The 21,906-nt window shown below is 36.7% G+C and overlaps 1 protein-coding gene across 1 annotated transcript; it reads right to left on the bottom strand.

The window, feature by feature from the left end:
* Positions 1-276: 276 nt before the first annotated feature.
* On the bottom strand, positions 277-17,580 carry LOC140161231 (beta-alanine-activating enzyme-like). The gene is made up of 15 exons (XM_072184685.1): positions 17,264-17,580; positions 15,738-15,858; positions 15,228-15,338; positions 13,828-13,946; positions 12,662-12,851; positions 11,805-12,052; positions 10,719-10,813; positions 9,768-9,946; positions 6,530-6,853; positions 5,632-6,170; positions 4,892-5,040; positions 3,970-4,133; positions 2,790-2,915; positions 2,074-2,205; positions 277-1,689 (listed from the first exon to the last, which is right to left on the bottom strand). The coding sequence occupies exons 1-15, from the start codon at positions 17,506-17,508 to the stop codon at positions 1,078-1,080; spliced, it is 3,354 nt and encodes a 1,117-aa protein (XP_072040786.1). The 5' UTR covers positions 17,509-17,580; the 3' UTR covers positions 277-1,077.
* Positions 17,581-21,906: the final 4,326 nt, after the last annotated feature.

Raw genomic sequence — 21,906 nt, 5'->3', positions numbered from 1 at the left:
AAGATCCTGTCTTAGTTGCTAGGTTATATATCATTCCTTTAGAAATAATATGTCGGCAGAGTGCTACGCTATCATAAGCAATATTTTTGGCCAATTTGAGATGTTGACGAATTATGCAAGGCAATTTAAAAACACACATTTTAAACCAGGTTTTAAGTTTCAAAATTACTTAATTATTTACAATTTATGAAATAAAATACCTTAAGTGCAATGCATTGCAATTTTATTAATGCCTGCAAGCCTATCGTACATGCCACTAACGATAGTCTGCTAACACATCACTGACTGTGACACCGACGGCTGTAGGCGTTATCACCAAGCTGGCTAAGTTCATAGCTCCCATGACTGGTAATAGAGACGATAAATCCGGTGTTTTTATTTTTAGATTCAGTAATAAATCTTGAGAGATAACAGTCATTAGGGCAAAATGTGTCTTGCTATTATAAATATTATGTGCCAAAATAAATTGTTGTTAAGTAACATAAAAATTATAATGATATTGGATATTTTGAGCTGATATTACGCATATCCTAATTTAGCAGTGGATGCAACACTATTGTATGTGGCACTTACGACATCTAAATCAGTAAATAATTCATATATTGATTAACTTTAAACACCATTTATATAGTTAATAATTAAATTGCTTTATATTCCCATGTCATTTTATGGCTACTTGGAAACAAACGGCTACGCAAAACACAAATCTGCTCCTCCTGTAAAATTGTCCAAACTGCACTTACGACAGTGTAGCACTCTGCAGACGAATATGTGATGTGATTAAGCAAAATCAGTTGGAACTCAGAAATAATTAATTTTTAATTTTTTATAGGATAGTAAAAAGCATTTGCAAAGCTGCATTTTGCAGAAAACCCCATTGAAATTCAACAACCAGTTCCAAAGATATGAGCAATTAAAGAGTTTCCAAAACAACAGGAAACAAAAGGAAATGTTGACTTTGTTTGGCTATATCTCAAAATCAATATTTCCGAGTTCCGACTGATTTTGCTTGATCGCATCACATATATATAGTTGCGAAACATGCATATTGCTGGCCTAATTTAAATATCAAGTAGTTCAAATTATATCCAAGCAGTAAACAAAGTCATCCCTGCATCCAATGACAATGGTATTGTTCTCAACCACAGGTGATGAAAATACTTCACCAGGCAGCTCATAACTAGACAAAATACCACCGGTAGATATATCCAAGATTGATACTGTACCACTAGTACATGCCACAACAACAAATAAATTGTCCACAATGTTACTAGGATGCAGTTCATTTGGATTCTGATCACTGACACTGTTTACATGGTCCCTCATTGGTTGATCAATTTCATTTCCTAATCGTACACACTTTCTGATTGGTTCATTACTACTGCTTGTTTCTTTAACTATTAGTCTCTTTCTTCCATCACCTTCCTTATCAACTGTTCTATGATCATTTAGTCTCTTCTGGAAGCTTTCACTTTCAAAAATGAAAGATGTCGCATATACTTGACTCTTTAGCTCTGTCTTCCATAATAGTCCTCCTTGGATGTTATCAACACAATACACATAATGATCATGGGATCCAAATACAACATACTGAGTTTTGGTATTGTTGCAGTCCGTGGATTTGCTGGGTGTGGATGGGTAAACACATGGAGAAGAAAATATAGGAGCTTGAGTCTCAAAGGTCCAAAGCTGAAATGAAAATCATACAAAGAATAACAAAAATAAAACAGGAATAGGATCTCTAGACCTGTCTTCAAAATACTGGTGAGCTGGATAACTGATTTGATTGTCTAATGGCAAAATGTCAGTATTTTTTCCTTTTCTTTTAAAATTCTATTTTAGTGCTTCAACTTTGCAAATGGCTCCCAACTAGCAATGTTAATCTAAAGGGCTCCCATGAAAAAACAACTGGGACAGCCAGGTGCTATCTGTACATAGAACTGTCAGCTTAATGACCCCTCCAAAGGACAGAATAATGTCATCTTTAATTTACCAAAGCCAATACCCACACACGGATTGAACATGTGACCTCAGAGGCAAGTACCCTTGGAAGAAGAATTGCTTTTGACATACCGTGGTTCCAGTATAACTGATGCAATATAAACTTCCATCTGCACAGCCTACAATCACACCTATGGCAGAGATGACTGGAGATGAAAAAATTGGTTTGGGACATTTGTAGTTCCACTGCAACTGTCCTGTGCTCTAAAAACAAATAAACAAACAAAATATTTGAAACAAATGTGATCCAAATTGCTCTATTCAATATAATATTTTTAAAAATCCTGAAATTTAGGTTGGCATAAACACTTGCTTCCTAAAAATAAACTTTTGAGGCTACGAGTTAATTATCACTTCTGACACCCCTTTGTACATTTATCTCAATTGTGTTATTACTGGTGTATTACATTTGTATATTCTTTCACATAAATGTAATTCCTTGTACTGATTGAAAATCAAATTTTGCAACAGTATTTTTCTATCAATCCATCAGCAACCCGATTATGATAGCATCTGGCTGTACTGCATGACCACAACATACTAAAGTGTAAAGCATATTTCTTAACTTTTATAGTCCTCAACAATTTCTGCATCTCTTAAAAATACAGTAGTAAGTAATACTAGCAAATATAACTGGCTTTGGGGAGGAGGTGGAAGACTTGTACATCAAGACCTATATAATAAATGGTGAGAGGTAGGTAGCTGGTGACACCATTCTTCTTACAGTATGCTTATGAGAGAGTCACCTCTGGTGGGAGAGGATGGTACCATCCTACAGTGTAGCTTACCTTTGTTACAGCCAAGAGATTCCCACACAATGTGCCTACATAAACACTCTGGGTTTGGTATGAGATAACAGGTGAGGAAAACACAGAACCACCTCCACAATGTATTTGCCATACACACGTCTTATCCTATACAGAGAAAGAAAAACACATCACCATACATTTCATATGTATACTTGATTTGCTATGTAAGGCAGTGCGGTGGTGCTTATGATAACATTTTGGATTGAAAAACAATAGTATACATGCATTTGGGTACAGCATCTACATCAAGTGTGCTTTGTGTAATGTACCCTTGCATTTGTGAAGCTTCACCAACACAACAAGCACCAAATAATTTTCACCTAGCTATGCTGCACAAGTAAATGTATTGTTAGAGGTCATCTTTTTGGGCAGCAAGCTTCTCATAGTCTTTACAAGAGTGATGATTCATTTTCCTGTATGTGGGTCCTCCAATTTCTTATCTTACACACAAGCACCACAGTTAATAACATACTTTAAATACAAAACAATTCTGAAGCAAACAAACAAACAAAAACTATTGCTTCTGAGATACCTGTATGACTACAAGATTGGATCTATTTTCAAATATTGAAGCAAAAACATATTAAATGGACAAATGAATGATTTTGCTTGATAAATGAGTAATGACTCATCACGTCCGCATCCACATTCAAATGCACCAAGAATTACACAATAGAATAAATTTCAATGATTCTCCTAAACTTTTAATAAACTACACCTTTTGGGCAACATGATAAAGAATCACTTGATTCTTTCTTGATTCTTGCCTCGTAGGTTTGAAAGAATCAATTTCAATTCCCACAAAGTATGTTGAAATCACAGAGGAGAAAGAAAACAGACCGCGTACAACCAGTCAAAGTCTCAGCATCACCCGATAATGAGGGCCGATTGTTCCAAGAAATGCGACAGGCGAGACTGCTACGCAATTACTGCGTATTTTCACGGTCTATCGCGTAATCGCGAAAGTACGCAACGCACATGAAGGCACGCAGCGCTGCCGTGATTGTTAGACACGGCACGATCGAACAATCGGCCCTCATGAATATGCGAGAACTTACATCATATAATACACCGGACTTTGACTGGTTGTACGGGCTCTGTTTCTTTCTCCTCTGTGGATGAAATTGAACCACCATTTTGTTTTATTTTCCATGCTTACCTTAGTGCACAGTGCATACAGATGTTGGTCATGTGACCCAATATAAACCAATGAGGAGTCACTATCAGCTACAGGAGAACTCTTCACAGGTCCCCGAGTCTTATATTTCCAGTAAACAAAACCAGAATTACAGTCTAGAAAATAAACATGACTGTCATAACATCCTGGAAGGCAAGAATGGAAAGTTGAAAACTTTGTTTTAGTGCTGACTTCATGGGATGCATGACCACGCTATTTAAAGATCACTGTGGATGAGTTGTTTACTTTGGAATCAAGTAGTATTATTAGTCTCCTGTAACTGGCAGTAAGTCAAACTTGTATACATTTGAGAGATTGTGATTTACATTTGATGCAAAACCTCAACATTAATGAAACTCAGTTATAGCACAATGATTTGCGTTGATAACTTGGCCTCTGTGTTAAAAATCACTATCTCTGAATATATTGCTCTTTTGCTAGAACACTTTCTTGCACACCCAAATACATGTAAACACACATACAAGCACCCACCCCCACCTACACGCCTTCACCGACAACCGTGGACCCTTATTGTGTGTGTGGTTGTTAACAGTGAAACCGTGGACCCACACACACAGACATATCATAATCCAAACGTGGACTTCTTTGATATTTCACCGCTAACCGTGGTCCTGGTATTACACCTACCATAGAGGACCCTACCCCATATGCAAAGTTATGCTGTATAGCACCCTCTGCCACTGTCCTACGACCGTGGACGTCCACGTTTCGCAGTTTATGGTTTTTCACTACATAAGTGTGGAATCAAAGTCCACGTTTGTAGGTGAAAACAAGCGCCTACACACACACCCCTTCAAGCACATTATAGTCATGACCCATTTGCCAGTCAGGACATCAATCCTGATATATTTGTGATAAAAGCAATATTATTCCTGACACTTACCAACTACAACATATTTCCCACAAGCTGACAAGCAAGCTGATGATTCCACCCTGTCACCTAGGGTACTTTCCCACAATGCATCACCAGTTTCCATGGAAATAGCAGCAAACTTATGTGAATGTGAACCAATATACACCACAGCTTTGGATCTAATTCGAAAAAACAACATGTTAAAAATACTTTGAATATGATGATATACGAGGGGGTATCAAAAAGTTTTTTAAATCACCCAGATATGAAGGAGCTATATCAATGAAATTTTACCAGTGTAATCACTGGTACTTATGTACATTATGGTCCAAAAATTGTCTCATAAGTATGTTCACTTTCTCTACAGCTGGTGCTCGTATGCATTTAAAAAAATTCTCTGATAAAGTTTGTTCGGCTAAAAAAAGAAGACTCATAAGAGCGTGTATTGATATAGAATGGTGTGCACGCAGTTGGGCGCAGCAATTGTACTAATCATGCGTTAAGTAATGCGTGGCTGGCCCACGCTTATGTGAATTTCAATTTACACAGCACGAGTTGGGACTTCATTGATGTGCACAGTAATAAAAACTTTCGCCTAAGCCGATCAAACTTTACAAAACAAACAACATAACAAAGATTAGATCTTATCCAAAATCAGTACACATGTGAACTTTTTGCTTATTGCTTTACTTCATTCTTTGCATTTCCTTATTTTTTTCGCCAAAAATGAATAATGATACCTAAGTATCTGTCTACATTAATATACTTACCTCCATCTTACCACAAGTGGTGATGCATCCACACATTTCCCAGTGTCATATTTCCATCTCATCTGAATTACTTCAGGTTTCCATGGTAACCCTGCATCCACCAATGGTCTTGCATTTGTTTCATCAGACCTACAGGCCTGCTGTCTGCAAAATGTCACCTGAGATCCTCGCCTTACAGCAGCATAGCAACAAGTACACAGGAAGTTGCATGCCTTGTGGGATAGAGCATCAGGAGAAGATGTGTCTTGGTTTGTGCAATCAGAATGTACATCAGATGGTTTTCTTTCATGACCCTCCCCATATTCTAATGTATGCCCTGAGTTCACATCTTGAATAGTTTCTTGTTTGGAAAAACAATCTTGTACATACACAACTATATCACCAAAGCATTTATGTAAAAGATTATCTACAAAGTCTGGAAGTGGTCTCTTACACCACAGTTCCATCTGAGATGCCATGTGTACTGCTTGGAATGAATCTCCACCAAGCTGCAGAAAATTACTGATGTCATCTATGGCTGCACCATGAGGCAACACCATCTGTGTAATAATAAAGTTACATAACACCAAATCAATTAAGAACAGTAATGTTACATTTTCATCCGAATATTTGTGTTACAGTCACACTTATCTCGCAATACACCAATATTAATGATTTATTCCGAGAAAAAAATTGAAGACAAATATGTAGAAATCTTAAATTGGGAAAATCAATAATCCAACAAATATCTTCACTAAAAGTACATTTGATGAGCATTCACAACATGTGATAATTAGCAGAAAGCATTACCTACTCAAATAGATTCTATTACTAAAACTAGTGTTGACTATTAAAGTAAATCATATTGTCACATCTAGATGAACTAGATAGAGATCTGCTGCTGATGTATTGAACTCACCTGCCATAGTTGATAAAGCTTCTCCCTGACATCATTGCTCTCAACACTACCCACACTACCTGCTGCATCCTTTGCTATCTCACATAGGATTGGTCTATCCAATTTCCCATGTAAAGTCACAGGAAAATTACTTACCCAAAATGCATTATCAGGCATACCATGTGATGGTAAAATGCCTTGGAGTTGAGATAGGAGGGGATGTGAATGAGAAATGCATTGTGGGATAGGAGATATTTGCTTGTCGGTTGGAACACAAAACAGTAGAAGTTGCTGCTTGTTGAGGACTGCAGCACATGATGAAACACAGTCCAACATTTCTACTGACTGCATAAAGAAAAACAAATATTTGTAATTAAGAAATATATTGTAGTGTGAAGCTGCTACATTCTACCCCACTTCAAACACATGTATATGGGGCAGCATGCATTCATATACCGTAAACGTTTGCCTAATGGCGCTATGAGCTCCCTTGACATAAGTAGAATTTTAGGCAAAACCAAAAAGTGCCCTCCCGTAAAATTCCCACCAACAAATAAGGGCACGGAACTTTAATTCTTGTTGGGATTTTAGAGGAGGGAGCTCTTTATTTGACATGAAATTTACCCCAAGGCAAATAAGGGCACGGAACTTTAATTCTTGTTGGGATTTTAGAGGAGGGAGCTCTTTATTTGAAATGAAATTTACCCCAAGGCAAAGGAGCCCAGAGGCGCCATTAGGCGAACATTTACGGTATCATTCAAGTAAAAAATAGCACTACTTTTAAACCACTTAAGGGATCTTGAATGAGCGTTTTAAGCGTGTCGACAGTATTTTTTGTGGGACATGAGATCACATCAGACATATCGAATTGCATTCTGAATACGAAGAATGTCTTTCTGATATCAAATAATTTTCATTTTTTGAAATTCACGATATAATACAAATTTTATGACAAATTATTAAAATTTGATATTTTTCACATTTTTGATATATAACAGTCCTCAAGTAAATTTTATAAATCTAATGATATATTCTTAAAGTGTATGTAGCTGGGAGGAAAAGCAGGCGATCAATTGAAAATTTTCAATTGATCGTCGGCTTTTCATCCCACCTACATACACTTTAAGTAGGGATGACCAATGAACCATCAACTTGATTAGAACACTCCCATAGACATGCAGGGAGCTCAACTGTGCACTGCTTGCACATACATTTCTAAATTGATCTCATTCTTTTATTTTTCAATATTTTTCTGTAAAATTTGGGAAGTTACTGCCAATTATATTTTGTAACTATCTTGCAAATTACAGCAACATAACTTATTTTGTTTTTCTGTAAGTGCGAGTCAAAATTGGTCCATCGCCACAGTGCGCTTAATTGCCAGTGGCTGAGTTTAGCACTGCTCAAGAATGGCACAAAATATTCAAATCAGTAAGATCAGGTGAAAACGTGGCCTACTGAGCTGTAATTTGGCAGAGTTGCCAGTAATACCTCTATCATACCCTCTGTAAAAAGGTTAAAAAATTGAACAAGTAGATCTCGAGTTACACATTAAATCACCAGCTTAGTCCCTTTGGAATTTTTATATTCCTTTCAAATCATGTTAAGAAGACACCTTTCTGAACATAAATGTGAAGTTTCGTGCTCATTCGATGTATTGTTCACCTGATCTTAACTCTAAACGTTTTCTTATATTTAGGCCTATAACATCTACAACTTGCTGCTGGCTATACCTTGTTTAGGACTTTCAAAAGAAGTACCTGAATGTGCAACCATAACTGTTTCAAAATAGCCCGCGATAGTCATGCAGGTAACTCCGAGGTCAAGCATTGAATTGGTTTGAACAAAGATACTCATAATGTATTGAGTGTTCCTTTGGTTTGAATGAGGAATACTACAGGAATACACATGAGCATGATGAGGATAATCTCTATTGTTGTGAATGAGTCAATGACCTTCAAAACTTAAGATTTTGTTTACATACACCTACTAATTGGTCATATTAAACCCAATAACATTGAAATTCTTGGTTGTGAAAAAAAAGTTCACCTACTTAGTGCAATTTTGATTTTGTGCCATATCGGCTATCTTGGATGATTTTTGGCAAATGTCCTCTAAATGCATGATTTCAATGCCTTGGTTTGAAAAAATAAGTTATGCCAGTGACTAGTTAAGTGCCATTTCATAAGAAACCCTTTGATACTTTCACAATATGCTTGTTTCATGTTTGCAAATATGTTAAAATAAAGAAATATATAAAGGTAAATATATGCTTATGCCAATTTTGCTCCCAACTGCTATTTTTGGACCTTGTCATTTTATTTCGTTCCAATGACCGGTCAGAATGGGAAACTTTGATAATTCATAAGTTTTTGACCGATTTTGACCATTTAACCACCAAAATACTTCTGTTGATTAGTTCTACTCAGAAAACAATCTTTTGTAGCAATAGGGTCAACATGAAATTTTGATGGTTATCCCTACTTTAAGTATAAATCATCAGATTTATAAAGTTTACTTTGAGTACTGTTAAATATCAAAAATATCAATTTTTAATCATTTGCCATAAAATGTGTATTACATTGCAAATTTCAAAAAATCAAAATTATTTGACATCAGAAGGACATTCTTTGTATTCAGAATGCAATTCGATATGTCTGATGTGCTCTATTGTCCCACAATAAATACTGTCCAAATGTTCATACCACATCCCTTAAAGCAATATTGTATGATTTGCATAGATTCATATTTAAATGTTAGTCTTCACTGACCACATTGTTCCCTTTTAATTTGGAGACAAACGAATGAGGTAAAACAAAGAAAATTGCAATTCATTACAATGCCTACAATGCTTGCATTAGCTTGTTGATCATATTACATGTATTTCTACATCATGCAGCTGGGATGCACACAAGACGTAAGATGAATAGCAATATGCCCACAGTTGAGTCAAGACATACAATGTATGATGAATAGCGATATGCACACAATTTATATGTCACTGAGTGCACATGAGCTAACATTCACGAGACATGTTAGCAAGCACTCGATCGGTGAACTCTGAATAAAGCCGGAGATCTCCAGTTTTAATATAAACACTTCAATTTTACTGTAATTAATTTGAAACTGTGATAACCAGCATAACATTAAAAAAGTCTGATAAGAATTTCATTTGATAAGGATTTGACTTTTAATTTGGCATGATTTGGTTAGATTTGATTGAATTTGAACTGATTTGATCTGATCTGATTTAATTTACCTGTTGAATCTGAGTCAATGTGATCCTTTTGCCATGCCTCTTGATCTGGTCATCCTGACGACCTATACACACATGCCCTCGCTTGGTGGCCTCAACCAGGTCACCCGTATCCCTCATCACTGTTTTTGATTCCACTGATGCTTCTTCATTTTCCAAATAGCAAAATCTTTGTGTTCCACCTGAAATAAAAGACAACTAAACTATTACTCCCTCCCCATCATGCTTGTAAACAAAGAAAAATAAAAAGTTCCCATAAATTACACTAAATTTTGTGTAATGTTTGAGAATATGAACATATTTAGGAAAAATTAAATAAATAAATTTTGGATTTATATAGCACCTTTTTCCAGATCTCAGAGGATTCAAAGTGCTGTAATTTCGCTGCCATGGTGAACCATCATAATCAGATCACATCAACTAGGCTGGTTTCAGCCGAACCTGGCGCAAACCTATCCACACTTAGATTGTAACATCCACCAATTATCTGTGCAGATCCCCAAATTCCACTGGGTGAAGGAAGTTTTGATAACCAAACAACTAATCACTGATTTTGAAAGCAGGAGGAAACCGGAGATCCCAGAGAAAACCTGCAGAAGCGAGCATGGATCAGGATAATCCAAGTGCACATAAAGTCCTTGGGCATAGCCGGGGCTTGAACCCGGACATCAGTGGTGCAAGGCGAGAAAACAACTGCTGGGCCAACTCGCTTTCAAAGAGGAAAGGTAGTAATCATTTCTGATATCTTGAACAGGTGCTTGGCCCAAAGCATTATGCAGGTCATTTGTACCATTTGCTTTTTTTTATAATAAATATATGAGACAAGTCAGGGCAATAAATTTGCGGAAGAAAAAACAGTTTTAGATGCTGAAGGAAACTAAATAACCCAGAGAAGCCTGCAAGAGATAGTATAGTATGAAAAAATGTTTATCAATTTTATCATAAAGTTCTTACCAATGAAGACAGTGCCACATCCATGGCTGACTCTGATACCATGTTTGTCTCTCACTTCAATGATTGTGTCATCTAGTGGATCCCCAATGGGAACACTACAACAGAAAATAACATATCATATTAAAGCCATATTATAACATTTGCTGAGGAGGATGCCCTCACTGATTTTTTAAAATTCATTTTTTACATGATTATATTGTACTTTTTTAAACCAATATACCCTGCAAAAATCAAGACTCTAGGTGCTGTAGTTTTGTCAAAATCCGAAATTTTGAATAAAACGATGGAACCGGCGTTTTATTATTACGATGGAATTATTAGTCGAACGCATACACGATCGATGTTCATAACACACAGTACGTACACTGCGTGCGGGACGGTGATCTACACAACAAAGGGTCGTACCATAACATGACCGAAGGAGTGGTACGTATAATTGCCGACATATGCGCTGGTAGTAAATTCCAATTTTCTTTGCTTTGCCGTAGTTGTTAGGCTAAAAAATAAAAGGGGATATATCTGACAGTAAAAACTAACATTTTATGGCAGAGAAATGCTAATCTATTTTGTATGAAAATGTTATAATATGGCTTTAAATAAACAAATTCTCAACTTATGTTTCGATTTATTCTTTACAAACTATAAAGAAATACTTAGGAATTGACAAAAAACTGCTCATAAAATAAAAAATAAAAAACTATCCACCCCATGGCAAAGGTACAGACACCAGCACATGCTAAAATGTTAGCCATGGTAATAAATGTAAATGTATTTGCGACCCATCACATCAAAACGGACCACTTGTCGGCTGGCTTCATTTGCAGATAACAATGAAAGAAGATGAGAAAATATAAAGAAAATAAAAAGAATTTTGAACTTGTTTTGCTTCATAAAACATTCTTTCTGTATCTGATTTCAATAAGGTGTCATTTTAAAGCTAAAATAATAGTATTTTATCCTATTTTTTTAAATCTTCATTTTCATTTCTGAAGACAAGTGGTTGGTTTTGATGTGATGGGTCACATTTGTTTGTACAGTTCCTAGTATAAAGTATGTTGATGTGTGCATCATGAAAGCTGTACATACCTTTGGTTAACATCATTGTGTATATCTTCATTAGGAATTCTATACAATGAAGCCCAGCAAGAGACCTCAGTGATTCCATATATATTGTAGAAATCTGTCTTGTTATTCTTACTACACCATTGATGAATCACAGCTGGTGTAGGACAAGGTTCTCCACCAAATATCATAAGGCGAAGAGGGGTATTATCACTGAAGAGGTGTGCACGCAATAAGCTGGGATCAAATCTTCTAATCAGTGTCGGTGTTGCCTGGATATAAAAAGAAATTAAATGTGAATCGGATATCAATCTTTTTGATATGCTGTCACAGTTGAAATAAAGTTTAAAGTGTCTCCCTGGGACAGCTTCAAAACATCTCCTACAATGTATGGTGACATAATTTTGAAGATGTTTTAGATGTTTTTGAACAAATTTTAAATTTATCTTTAAAAATTATTGATCCAGTGCTCGTCATAGGTTTTCCTAATAATGTAAATTTACAAATTGAATATGGTCAAGAAAGGGTTCTATCAGAAACCTGTTTGTCACTATGTGAGATCAGATTTGCCATAAAGCTCAATGTGGATGGCTCATTTTAGACCTTTCTTTTTTAGTTGCCAGAAAGAAAATTGGCAGCAAAGCAGAAAATGAAAGAAAGCAAAATAAGCGGGCCAAAATGCAATAATAATTAAACTCTATGAAGCACATAGCTATTTTTTCAAACTACAATATATAAAAAATGTTAATGTTTCTATAAAACTATAAAACAGCAATAATGCACAGCATAATTATATATCTTTTTTGTTAAATATTTCTGCGCTGAACATTTTTACCTTATATCATATATGCTTACAATTCATGAAATGTTTGACCACATACCTGTATAACTGTCACATGGTTTCTCATCAAAATACTCATGAGTTTCCTTGGCATGAGTTTGATGGCAGTTGGTACCATAAGCAGTGATGCACCCTGGGATAGTGCCAAGAAGATCTCTACAATACTGGTGTCAAAGGTCAGGGTGGCAGCATTGAAAATGACATCATATTTTCTGATGTTGAAGGTCTTCCTGATGTTAACAAACAGTATGCAAGACAAAGTGTTGAGTGAGTTAAACAAAGTCATACCATTTCTGGCAAATTGAGTTTCTAGTTCATGATAATGAAATATGAAGTACAGCAGAATTGATATGTACTTAAATTATCAAGATATTGTATCTCCATTTCTTTATCATTCTGAATTTCCCAACAAGAAATCCTTCCCGGCCCCCCAACTCAACACAAAAATTGGCAGCCATGAGAGTTACCAAATAGCGCGGAAAAGGGGTAATTTTTTTACCAGTAGCGAGGACCGCGAAATTGGGAAAATAGGGGGTATTTAATTTGGACAGTCCGCGAAATTTGACCGTGAAATCAGCAAAATAGGGGTATTTAATTTGCACTGTCTGCGAAATTTGGATAAAAGGGGTACTTGGGAAAATCTGGTAATTTTATGTCAATATTTAATTTAGTATCACTGAAAAGGGGTGTTTGAAATTCTAGTCATTGAAAAGGGGTGTTGAAATTCTAGTCATTGAAAACCATAAAAAGGGGTTGTTTTAGGTCAAATTTTGTCCTCGATTTTGCATGAATAAAGGTTCGTTCATACTACCACCGCATTTGCGATGCGGTGCTTTGCGATGCGGTGCGTTGCCGCACTGCAAAATACTGCATTGAGATATCGCAATGAAGTTAAATACATTTTAACTTGGAAATGCGACGAGTTGCGTTGAGTTGCGGCAAAAAGTAATCGATATATCGGCATCGCAAAGCAACGCATCGCAAATGCGGTGGTAGTATGAACGAACCTTAAGGGGGGTAAATTTGATGAAAAATCATTGCAAAGGGGGTCTTTAAAAGATTTGGTAACTCTCATGGTTGCCAACTTTTGTGTTGAGTTGGGGGGCCGGGAAATCCTTATGTACCATCACCAAGGATTGTCAATATGATAAGTGTAAGAAAGCTGTATGAACCTATTGATGAATCTATTACAGCTTGAAAACCAACCTGAGATGGAGTATATTTGGTACAATACATTGATGTGGCACTCGGATTATTTTTGGCTTCCCTGTTGTCCCTGAAGTATGCATCACATAGGCCAGTCCTGTATCTTCACGGGATGAATCCTGCAGGGGAAATAAAAAGAATGTACTTGTCAAAAAATTCTTGATCCTTTGACAATACAACTCACATCAGTAGTATGTATGTTCAACACTACTATCAACTGCATCACCCAATCAGATTATAAACCAAAGAATTCTTGCAAAAGTACATGTAACTTTGATGCTATGATAGTACGGACATCTTGCTTACAAGAAGTTTCTTGAAATCTATATATTATCATTTCCTGATGTCAAAGTATATTCTGATCTCAGACAGTGATGGCACCAGGGGGAGCATGGACATGGGAGACATTCTCTTCATACCCCCACCCCCATGATAGCCAAATATTCATTGCCCCCCCCCCTTAAAAATATATGACATTCTCTTCTTCAACTATGGAATATTTTGAATTACACATGCATGTAAGTCACAAAAATTTTATTCTAAATCTGTCCAAAATCACATCCAGTGAAATTCTGAATATTATTCATGTGATTCATCAACTTTGGTAAATTTTTAAATTGGACAAGGTAATTTTAATATCAGATTTTGTTGTACAAGTCCAGAATTTTACTCACATTTTTTTTCTGTGTGGAAGATTTCATCAGTAATGCGCCGATACAGCCGCTGCACCTCCTCTGGTCCTCCTACTCTCATCCCCAGGGTGTGTTGTTGTGTTCAGTAGCTGCTTGTATAGAGTAGGAGGATCGGCCATAACTGATGAAATCTTCCACATGGAAGATGAAACGTCTAAAACGTGAGTAAAATTCTGGACAACAAAATCTGATATTGAATTCAACTATATCAATCCTGATGAACTTATTCAAAGGGATAAGGTAATGTCAACTGAATTCTCCTCGTGATTCACCAGCCTACAGTCTGTCTCTTCTCAAGTTGAGAGTAACAACATGTTGGATTTCACAGTGGCAGATTTGAATCGTGCACGCAAATTACCGCAGGGGGTATAAACACACATAGAAGGGCTCTCTGTCCATACGCTGTTGTTGCAACCATGTAAATGCACTGACTTGAATCTGTCACTGCAAAATCCAACATGGCGTTACTCTCTGCTTAAGACAAGACGCACTATATTCAATGCGTTGGACTACAATGAAAATAGCTGCACTTTATTCACATGAGTGTCATAGCAGCTGTTTTAAATGTAGCAAAACTCTGAGTTACACCTAGCATAACCCTAACGTGCTAGCCTAACCTTCACCCAAATTCTCATCCTAACGCTAGAGAAATAGAAAGCCCAAATCCTAAGATATTGGTTGAACTTTAATATAATTGTCATCACTTACTTTGTTTACCTGCTGGTGAATTTGAATCAAGACAAAGCCAAACTCCTTGAATTTGTCACAGGCTGGGCACAATTCAATATCCCATTGCTGGCCTATTGTATCATGAAAATTCTGAAATTTAAAATGATATCAGAAACCAGAATCCAATTTACAATTGCCAAAATGTTCCTAAAGTTTGCCTGATAGCTTCTAGTAAAATAAAATGAGTTTGCTTCTTTAATTCAGGGGGGCAGTCAAGAGCCCCCTTTTCAGGCTCTCAAGTAGTTCCAAAGACCTAGGGATCATGCTTCAGTCCTTTAGCTTCATGCACTTTGAGAAAACTCCCTGAATTGCAGCTCTTTAACTCAAGTTTGGACAAACTTGCATTTTTCTTAGCTCCATAGTCTATAATTTGGCCCAATTTTGGTTCATTAGACCAAAACAAATGTTTCTGTTGCCTGAAAATTAGTTGTCAGTTTCCATAACTTGGAGCACTGTACCCCACACCCCTACCCTGATACCAAAGCTTACCTGCAGATGACTAATTTGAACAAGAACCATTTCTAAGCCAATAGATGAGATTACATGACTAGTGATGTGTGACGGGGCCTTTGGATCTAGGGGTACAAAACAACAAGGAACTTGAAGTATTCTGAAAGACAGAAAGAAAAGGAAAATATAAAGAAAACTAAACCATGGAGTATAGCAAAATAAAAATATGTATACCGGTACATGTAATAACAGAAAGATGAATGCATTGGTCATTTGGTGTAACTTCGGGAAAACTTTCACATCTGACTCTATGTAGGGTCAAGATTATCCATATGTGACCCATCACATCGAAACAGACCACCTCGCGGCAGAAATGAAAATAGAGATTTAAACACTATGATAAACTGCTGCTTTTTAGCTTGAAAATGACACCTTACTTGTTGAAATCAGATACGATAAAAATGTTTTATGAGGCAAAACAAGCTCAGAATTCTTTTTATTTTCTTTATATTTTTCCATCTTCTTTCATTCTTATCTGCCAATGAAGCTAGCTGCGAAGTGGTCTGTTTCGATGTGATGGGTCACATATTACATGTATTAGACATAAAGATTAAGAAGAGACTTTATGATTATGGTAACTTGGTAGAATTTTTCCCAGAGTGTACAAATTAATCACAAAAGAATTTGATGAATCATTTGATTCTCTCCAATTCTCCTTAAAAATTCACAAGAATCTATTTGATTCACACAATCTGTTTACATTTTTTTTTTTTTTTACATTCACACATTCACAAATTGCTAGCCCTGGAGTAATGATTTAATACGACGATTAGAAGTGTGTATATTCTCAATAGATTATAATGCAACATGCTCCAGATGTGACAGAGGCAGGGCAGAGGCAGGAATCCTCACACTTAGGGGGCTGGCATTTTTTCGGAAGGGGGTCCCAAATTTACAAAAAGTCGGCATCAATAAAATTGCTAAAATTGTATTGAAATTAGTCTTTTTGAATAAAATAAACAATAAACATATACACTATCTGTGGTCATCTTGTGACTCCTACATCTTGGTCATCAAAAATGTTATGACCCCCCCCCCCTATATTTCTTTCCAAAAATGTATGACCCTCAGTATATTTGAGACCCCCCCCCCTTCCAAAGAAAATGCCAGCAGCACCCTTAGCTTGTGTCAAGGAACAACAAAGCATGGGGATGGATTGCATTGTATCAAGACACCCATGAATTAACCCAGGAAGAAGTGGGAATTCATGGCACCTTCCTGTGTATATATTGGCATTTCAGTAATAGCCCTTCTTGACCTTTTCTTTTCTGAACAACATCATTCACTAAAGTAAATATCCTAATTGTTCTGCATACCTGATCATCAAGTGCATAGCAGAGAAAGTCTCTGCCCCTCTTGTGCTCGATGACCAATGCATGGGTCAACCATCTTGATGTCATGATTTTTACATACTGCACATGACTCCGAAAAATTGGAAAATTGATTATAAAATAAAGGTAAAACAGTATTTGGAAATCATATACATGTATATGCAATGACCGTACCCTAGTATGATTGCTGGTATCTGCCGTGTAACCATACAGTACATCCCAACGCATTGATCGTTCCATCCTATCCCCATCAATAGCTCTGCTATGATACCAGATGACTTTAATACATCTTGGTACGTTGACATGGTTACACCATCACCATCATCAAACATTGTAGCAATGGAATAAGGGTGTGACATAGCTGCCAATTCAAATAGACTATACAGTGAAGTTTGGTTTGTACTCAACACTTCTGCCATGATGAATGATGAATAAATTGGCAATTTATTAACTTTCCTCTAACATTTGAGCTTGATTTCCATGGATGTCAAGGCACCTGGATGATTAAAAAGAAAGACAAAAAAAACATATTAAATTAAAGTAAGTATCATATTTGACCTAGAAAAATTATTAAATTTGTGTACATCGTGGAACATTCAACTATGCTTGTTACTCCACGACTAATCATGCTAATACACGAGCGTACAACACGCGCTACTGAGCCTACTCTACACATCCATGTTGCGAGGTTATCTGCGTACAACAGCTTACTACGCACAGCCACGCAAAGCGTATGTTCCACAATGTACACGAATTAAGTAATTTTTCTATAATAAGCACCTCCTGCAGAAATTCTTAAGTGACATCTGTCTAAAGTTTTTGTCAGAGAAATACGGCAATTGTCTACATTTTGAGAGCGTGCAGAGCGTAAACACGGAAGTGGGATTCTGATTGGCTGAATCAATCTTCTGACAATCATAGCAACAGACCGATAATCTGATTAGCCGATCGTACGTCAAATCATTGGTCGGCGTAGATCAGCGCCCTTCAAGTGAACACAAAGCTCCGCGTATGTTGCTCATTAACAGGGCGCTCGCGTCAATCTGAGCAAGGGACTGCCATTCTTCTCTGAAGCCCAGTGTAAGTGCCCAACCTCCATTTTCAATGCACCTGTAGTACTTACACCTAAATTGTAATGCCACTTTTTGATGCGGATGGTACTGTTTTACGCTGTTTGCAAAGTTTGGGTAAATTTAGGACATTATTATTATTACTTGCACTTATATTTACGAATGACAATGCCTCAAAATGATATAATTTAAAACATTTAAGAGCTGTTAGACATGATTCATGAAAAGTAAATGATCTGCAATGCATTTGTCTAATTTTGGGTCTATTTAAAGCATTTTTGGTCAAAATTAATTTAATTTAATTCAATTTCCAATTCCAAATTCTTTGCCCCACAAAGAAGGAATTCTTCTAAGTCGCCACTAGCCAGCTTGTAACATAATGCCGACAACAAGTGTAACAAGATCCAATGTTATGTGTATTGTGTACAATATTAATATTTGGATTAAATGACCCAAAAATACAAAAAATACATTTTGATACCTGGCAACACAAATTTCTTTTTTCATATCAAGTGGCATATGTTGAGAAAATTTTGAAGGTTTTTCACAAGCTAAGTATAGCAAAGTATTAGACTCAATAATAAAATTTATATTTGTACAAAAATTGTCAAAATTGTGATTTTTTAGGAAACAAATGCCAATAACAACCACTTTTTTAATGGTTTTTGTCACTTTTTCCAAAAATCAGTTTTAAACAAATTATGTCCCAAGCAGATCATCAGGATGAATGATATAAATTACTAGTCCGAATAATCAGACCCAGAACAAAATGATAATTTCTGACATGATCGTGTTCTGGGTCTGAACTGTTTCCATTCGAAATTTTGATGCCAAACAGTGTTGCCAAAACTTTTCAGCGTCAAGGCGTGGTGCATTGACTCGACAGGCCGCGGTAAAGGATTCTCAAGTAGCCCAATTTTTTAAGCTCCCAAAAGACTTTAAAAACTTCTGGTACTTACTGGGAAGTCACTGACCGATCAATAAATGGTCACAAAACCCATTGTAATTGCAATTGGGAGCTTCAGAGACTCAAAACCTTTATAAATCGGCTAAATTGAAAGGAAAATACATCAAATTACTGCCGCGGCCTGAGACTGGCAAAAGTAGCAAAATTTTAGGTAAGTAGCGGCATGCTTTTTTTGAGTAGCGGCAAGTGATCGCCAAGTAGCCCAATTGTGCGCCAAATTGGACAAAAGAAGCACATGGTCATGATGGTCCTACTTCACAGTTTTTTTAATCCCCTATTCATGTTGCGTGAATCACTCTATAGAGGTTATCCATGTTCTATAAGCTGCATATCCTATCAACGACTGCTATACCTTGTTTAGGACATTCTAAAGAAGTACCTGCATGTGCAACCATGACTGTTTCAAAATAGCCTGCCAAAGTCATGCATTGAATTAGTTTGAATGAGGAATACTACAGGAACCAGTGCCTTTTGTTAGAAGTCACACATGAGTGAAGTGGATAACCTCTATTGTGGACCATCCTTTTGATACTTGAGTATTTGGACAAGCGGAACAGTTTTGACAGGCAGTTTGTCTACCTCTCTGTGCCGTACTACGCTGACTTTCGTATTCGGCACCTCCTGGTTTGTTTACAAACAGAGAGGTAGACAAAAAACCATTACGCTTGTCCAAACACTCAAGTATCATAAGTATGGTCTAGTTCCAGTAACTGTAACTCGTCATACCTAGAGTTACAGTGCACTCTATTAATATCTATTCCACAAATAAGAAACATCACAATATGTGGGCTCATTTTGGGCTCTAACGATGTAGCTGAGGAACTCTCTCAAGGACAGTTTGGGCATGCACTGATGATTTTAATCCCATTGTACCAGGGTTTGGGTGTGCGTGGATGATTTTAATCCCACTGTACTAGTCGACTCACAAAGTTGAGGTAATTGATCTACATTGATCTCATCTTTTGGGTGGGTTCAAAATTCCCTGAGCTGGCAAAACCTGCAATCTTCATGGGAGTAAGTTACTTAGTGCAAAAGTGGTCAAAATATTGCTCTGCAAAATGTCTTGATTTTCATGATTTGGATTTATAATATTGAGCAGCATTCTACTTGTGATGTTTCTACACTGTGTAGAGAGGGTCTACAGCATCTCTGAGGTAAAACTGACAAATACAAGGTATATTTCTTGATGCTTGAAGTTTGGATTTCTTAAGCGTACAGTGCATCCCTATGTACCGCACCGCTGCAAGACTTCAGGTCCGTAGATGTCATTATGTTTTATGATAAAGTCTGAAGTCTTGCTGGCAGGACTAAAGGATGGTCCACAATAGCGTGATTCACGTAACCTGAATAGGGATTAAAAAGCTGTCACTAGACTGCGGAACTCAATCCTCAATGATAGTCAGTCATTTATCTTTTGGTCATTATATGACTATCATTTGAGGACTGAGTTCTTACGATACATCTTTCGAGGTGCAGTTTCAGACAATAGCTTGGGATTATTGGGGCAGAGGTTACAAATGTATCTACATGTATTGAATCCTTTCATGACCACTGAAGCATAGTCAAGTCTGCCAAGGACACTCGGCACGAATTGAAAGACCATGTCACTCTCGACAAAAGAATGCATGCATGTCAAAGGTCATACGACACCAATTTGGTGTTTGTTATGCTCCTCGAAATATGTAGGTATGCTAGGTGAATTCAAATTTGCCATTAAACTGCATCATTTTACATATCAAATTAAAGCCATTGAGTAAAGAAAGCTAAAACTGAAAACATTTTTGTCATAGCACTTTCCATAACAAAGTTACATCTTGTCAAAGATTGACTTTCATCAAAAAGATTCTGCTAGCAAAATTCCCCAAAAGCGGCATTTAGGGGTGTTTCTAGATCTTAGTCTCATGGCGATAGCAGCTTTTTTAATGGAACTGCTATCAAAATCCTCTAAAATTCCATGTGCGACTTGATTATCACCATAAAAAATCATATATTTGGGTCAAGTGAAGTATAGAAAACATATTTATGTAGGTTTCCTTCACCGGCCTATTCTCGAAAAAAATTCAAATTTCTATGTAAATATGCATTGTGTTTGGGCCCCGGTCTCGACGAATTTTGCTGACTAGCAAATGTGTTAACTAAGGTTTGCCTGGGATACCTAAAATATGTACCTTGGCTTACGGTCTATGTCTGAGCTGTCACGTAGAACTTCTATTGTGCAATTTACCATCAAGAGTTCATATGGAAACAGTTCAGACCCAGAACAGGATCATGTCAGAAATTAATATTTTGTTCTGGGTCTGATTATTCGGACTAGTTCGCAAGGCAAACTTAAAAAAACCGAGCAAAACAGATGTGTCATTTATCGGTATGACATTTTCGTTATTGACGCTGCCCTATTTTAAGTGTATCGGTATGACATTTTCGTTATTGACGCTGCCCTATTTTAAGTTTATCGGTATGACATTTTCGTTATTGACGCTGCCCTATTTTAAGTTTGCACAGAAGAGGCATCTCAGTTTGAGTGCATCGATTTGTCAGAAGTACACATATACTCACTCTAAATTGTTCATCAAACTAATCCTGTGTTCCTTATGAAAAGAACCATATGCTGCATTGCATGTACAATCACCAAAAAAAGATGAAAAATGCATCTAAAAAACTTCAGTACATGCAACCTACGGCACTAAAATTGGAAGTCATATTTTATGTGTCAAACTCTAATTACACAGGGCGAATTACTCCAAAGGCTTGATTCATAGACTAGTGCACATCGTTTATTA

The sequence above is a fragment of the Amphiura filiformis genome, chromosome 9 (assembly GCF_039555335.1).
Source record: "Amphiura filiformis chromosome 9, Afil_fr2py, whole genome shotgun sequence".
Classification (NCBI taxonomy): domain Eukaryota; kingdom Metazoa; phylum Echinodermata; class Ophiuroidea; order Amphilepidida; family Amphiuridae; genus Amphiura; species Amphiura filiformis.
Note: the sequence above shows the minus strand (reverse complement) of the source record. Positions and strands in the feature narration are given on the sequence as shown.

What these genes read in the sequence shown, in the direction of transcription:
- LOC140161231 (XM_072184685.1), bottom strand. Translation starts at nt 17,508, where the DNA reads ATGGCAGAAGTGTTGAGTACAAACCAAACTTCACTGTATAGTCTATTT. An exon ending in ATACCAGCAATCATACTAGG is followed by an intron (nt 15,859 to 17,263) that starts GTACGGTCATTG and finishes TCTGTCTTTCAG; the next exon opens with AATACTTCAAGTTCCTTGTT. An exon ending in TGGGAAATATGTTGTAGTTG is followed by an intron (nt 4,134 to 4,891) that starts GTAAGTGTCAGG and finishes CTTGCCTTCCAG; the next exon opens with GATGTTATGACAGTCATGTT.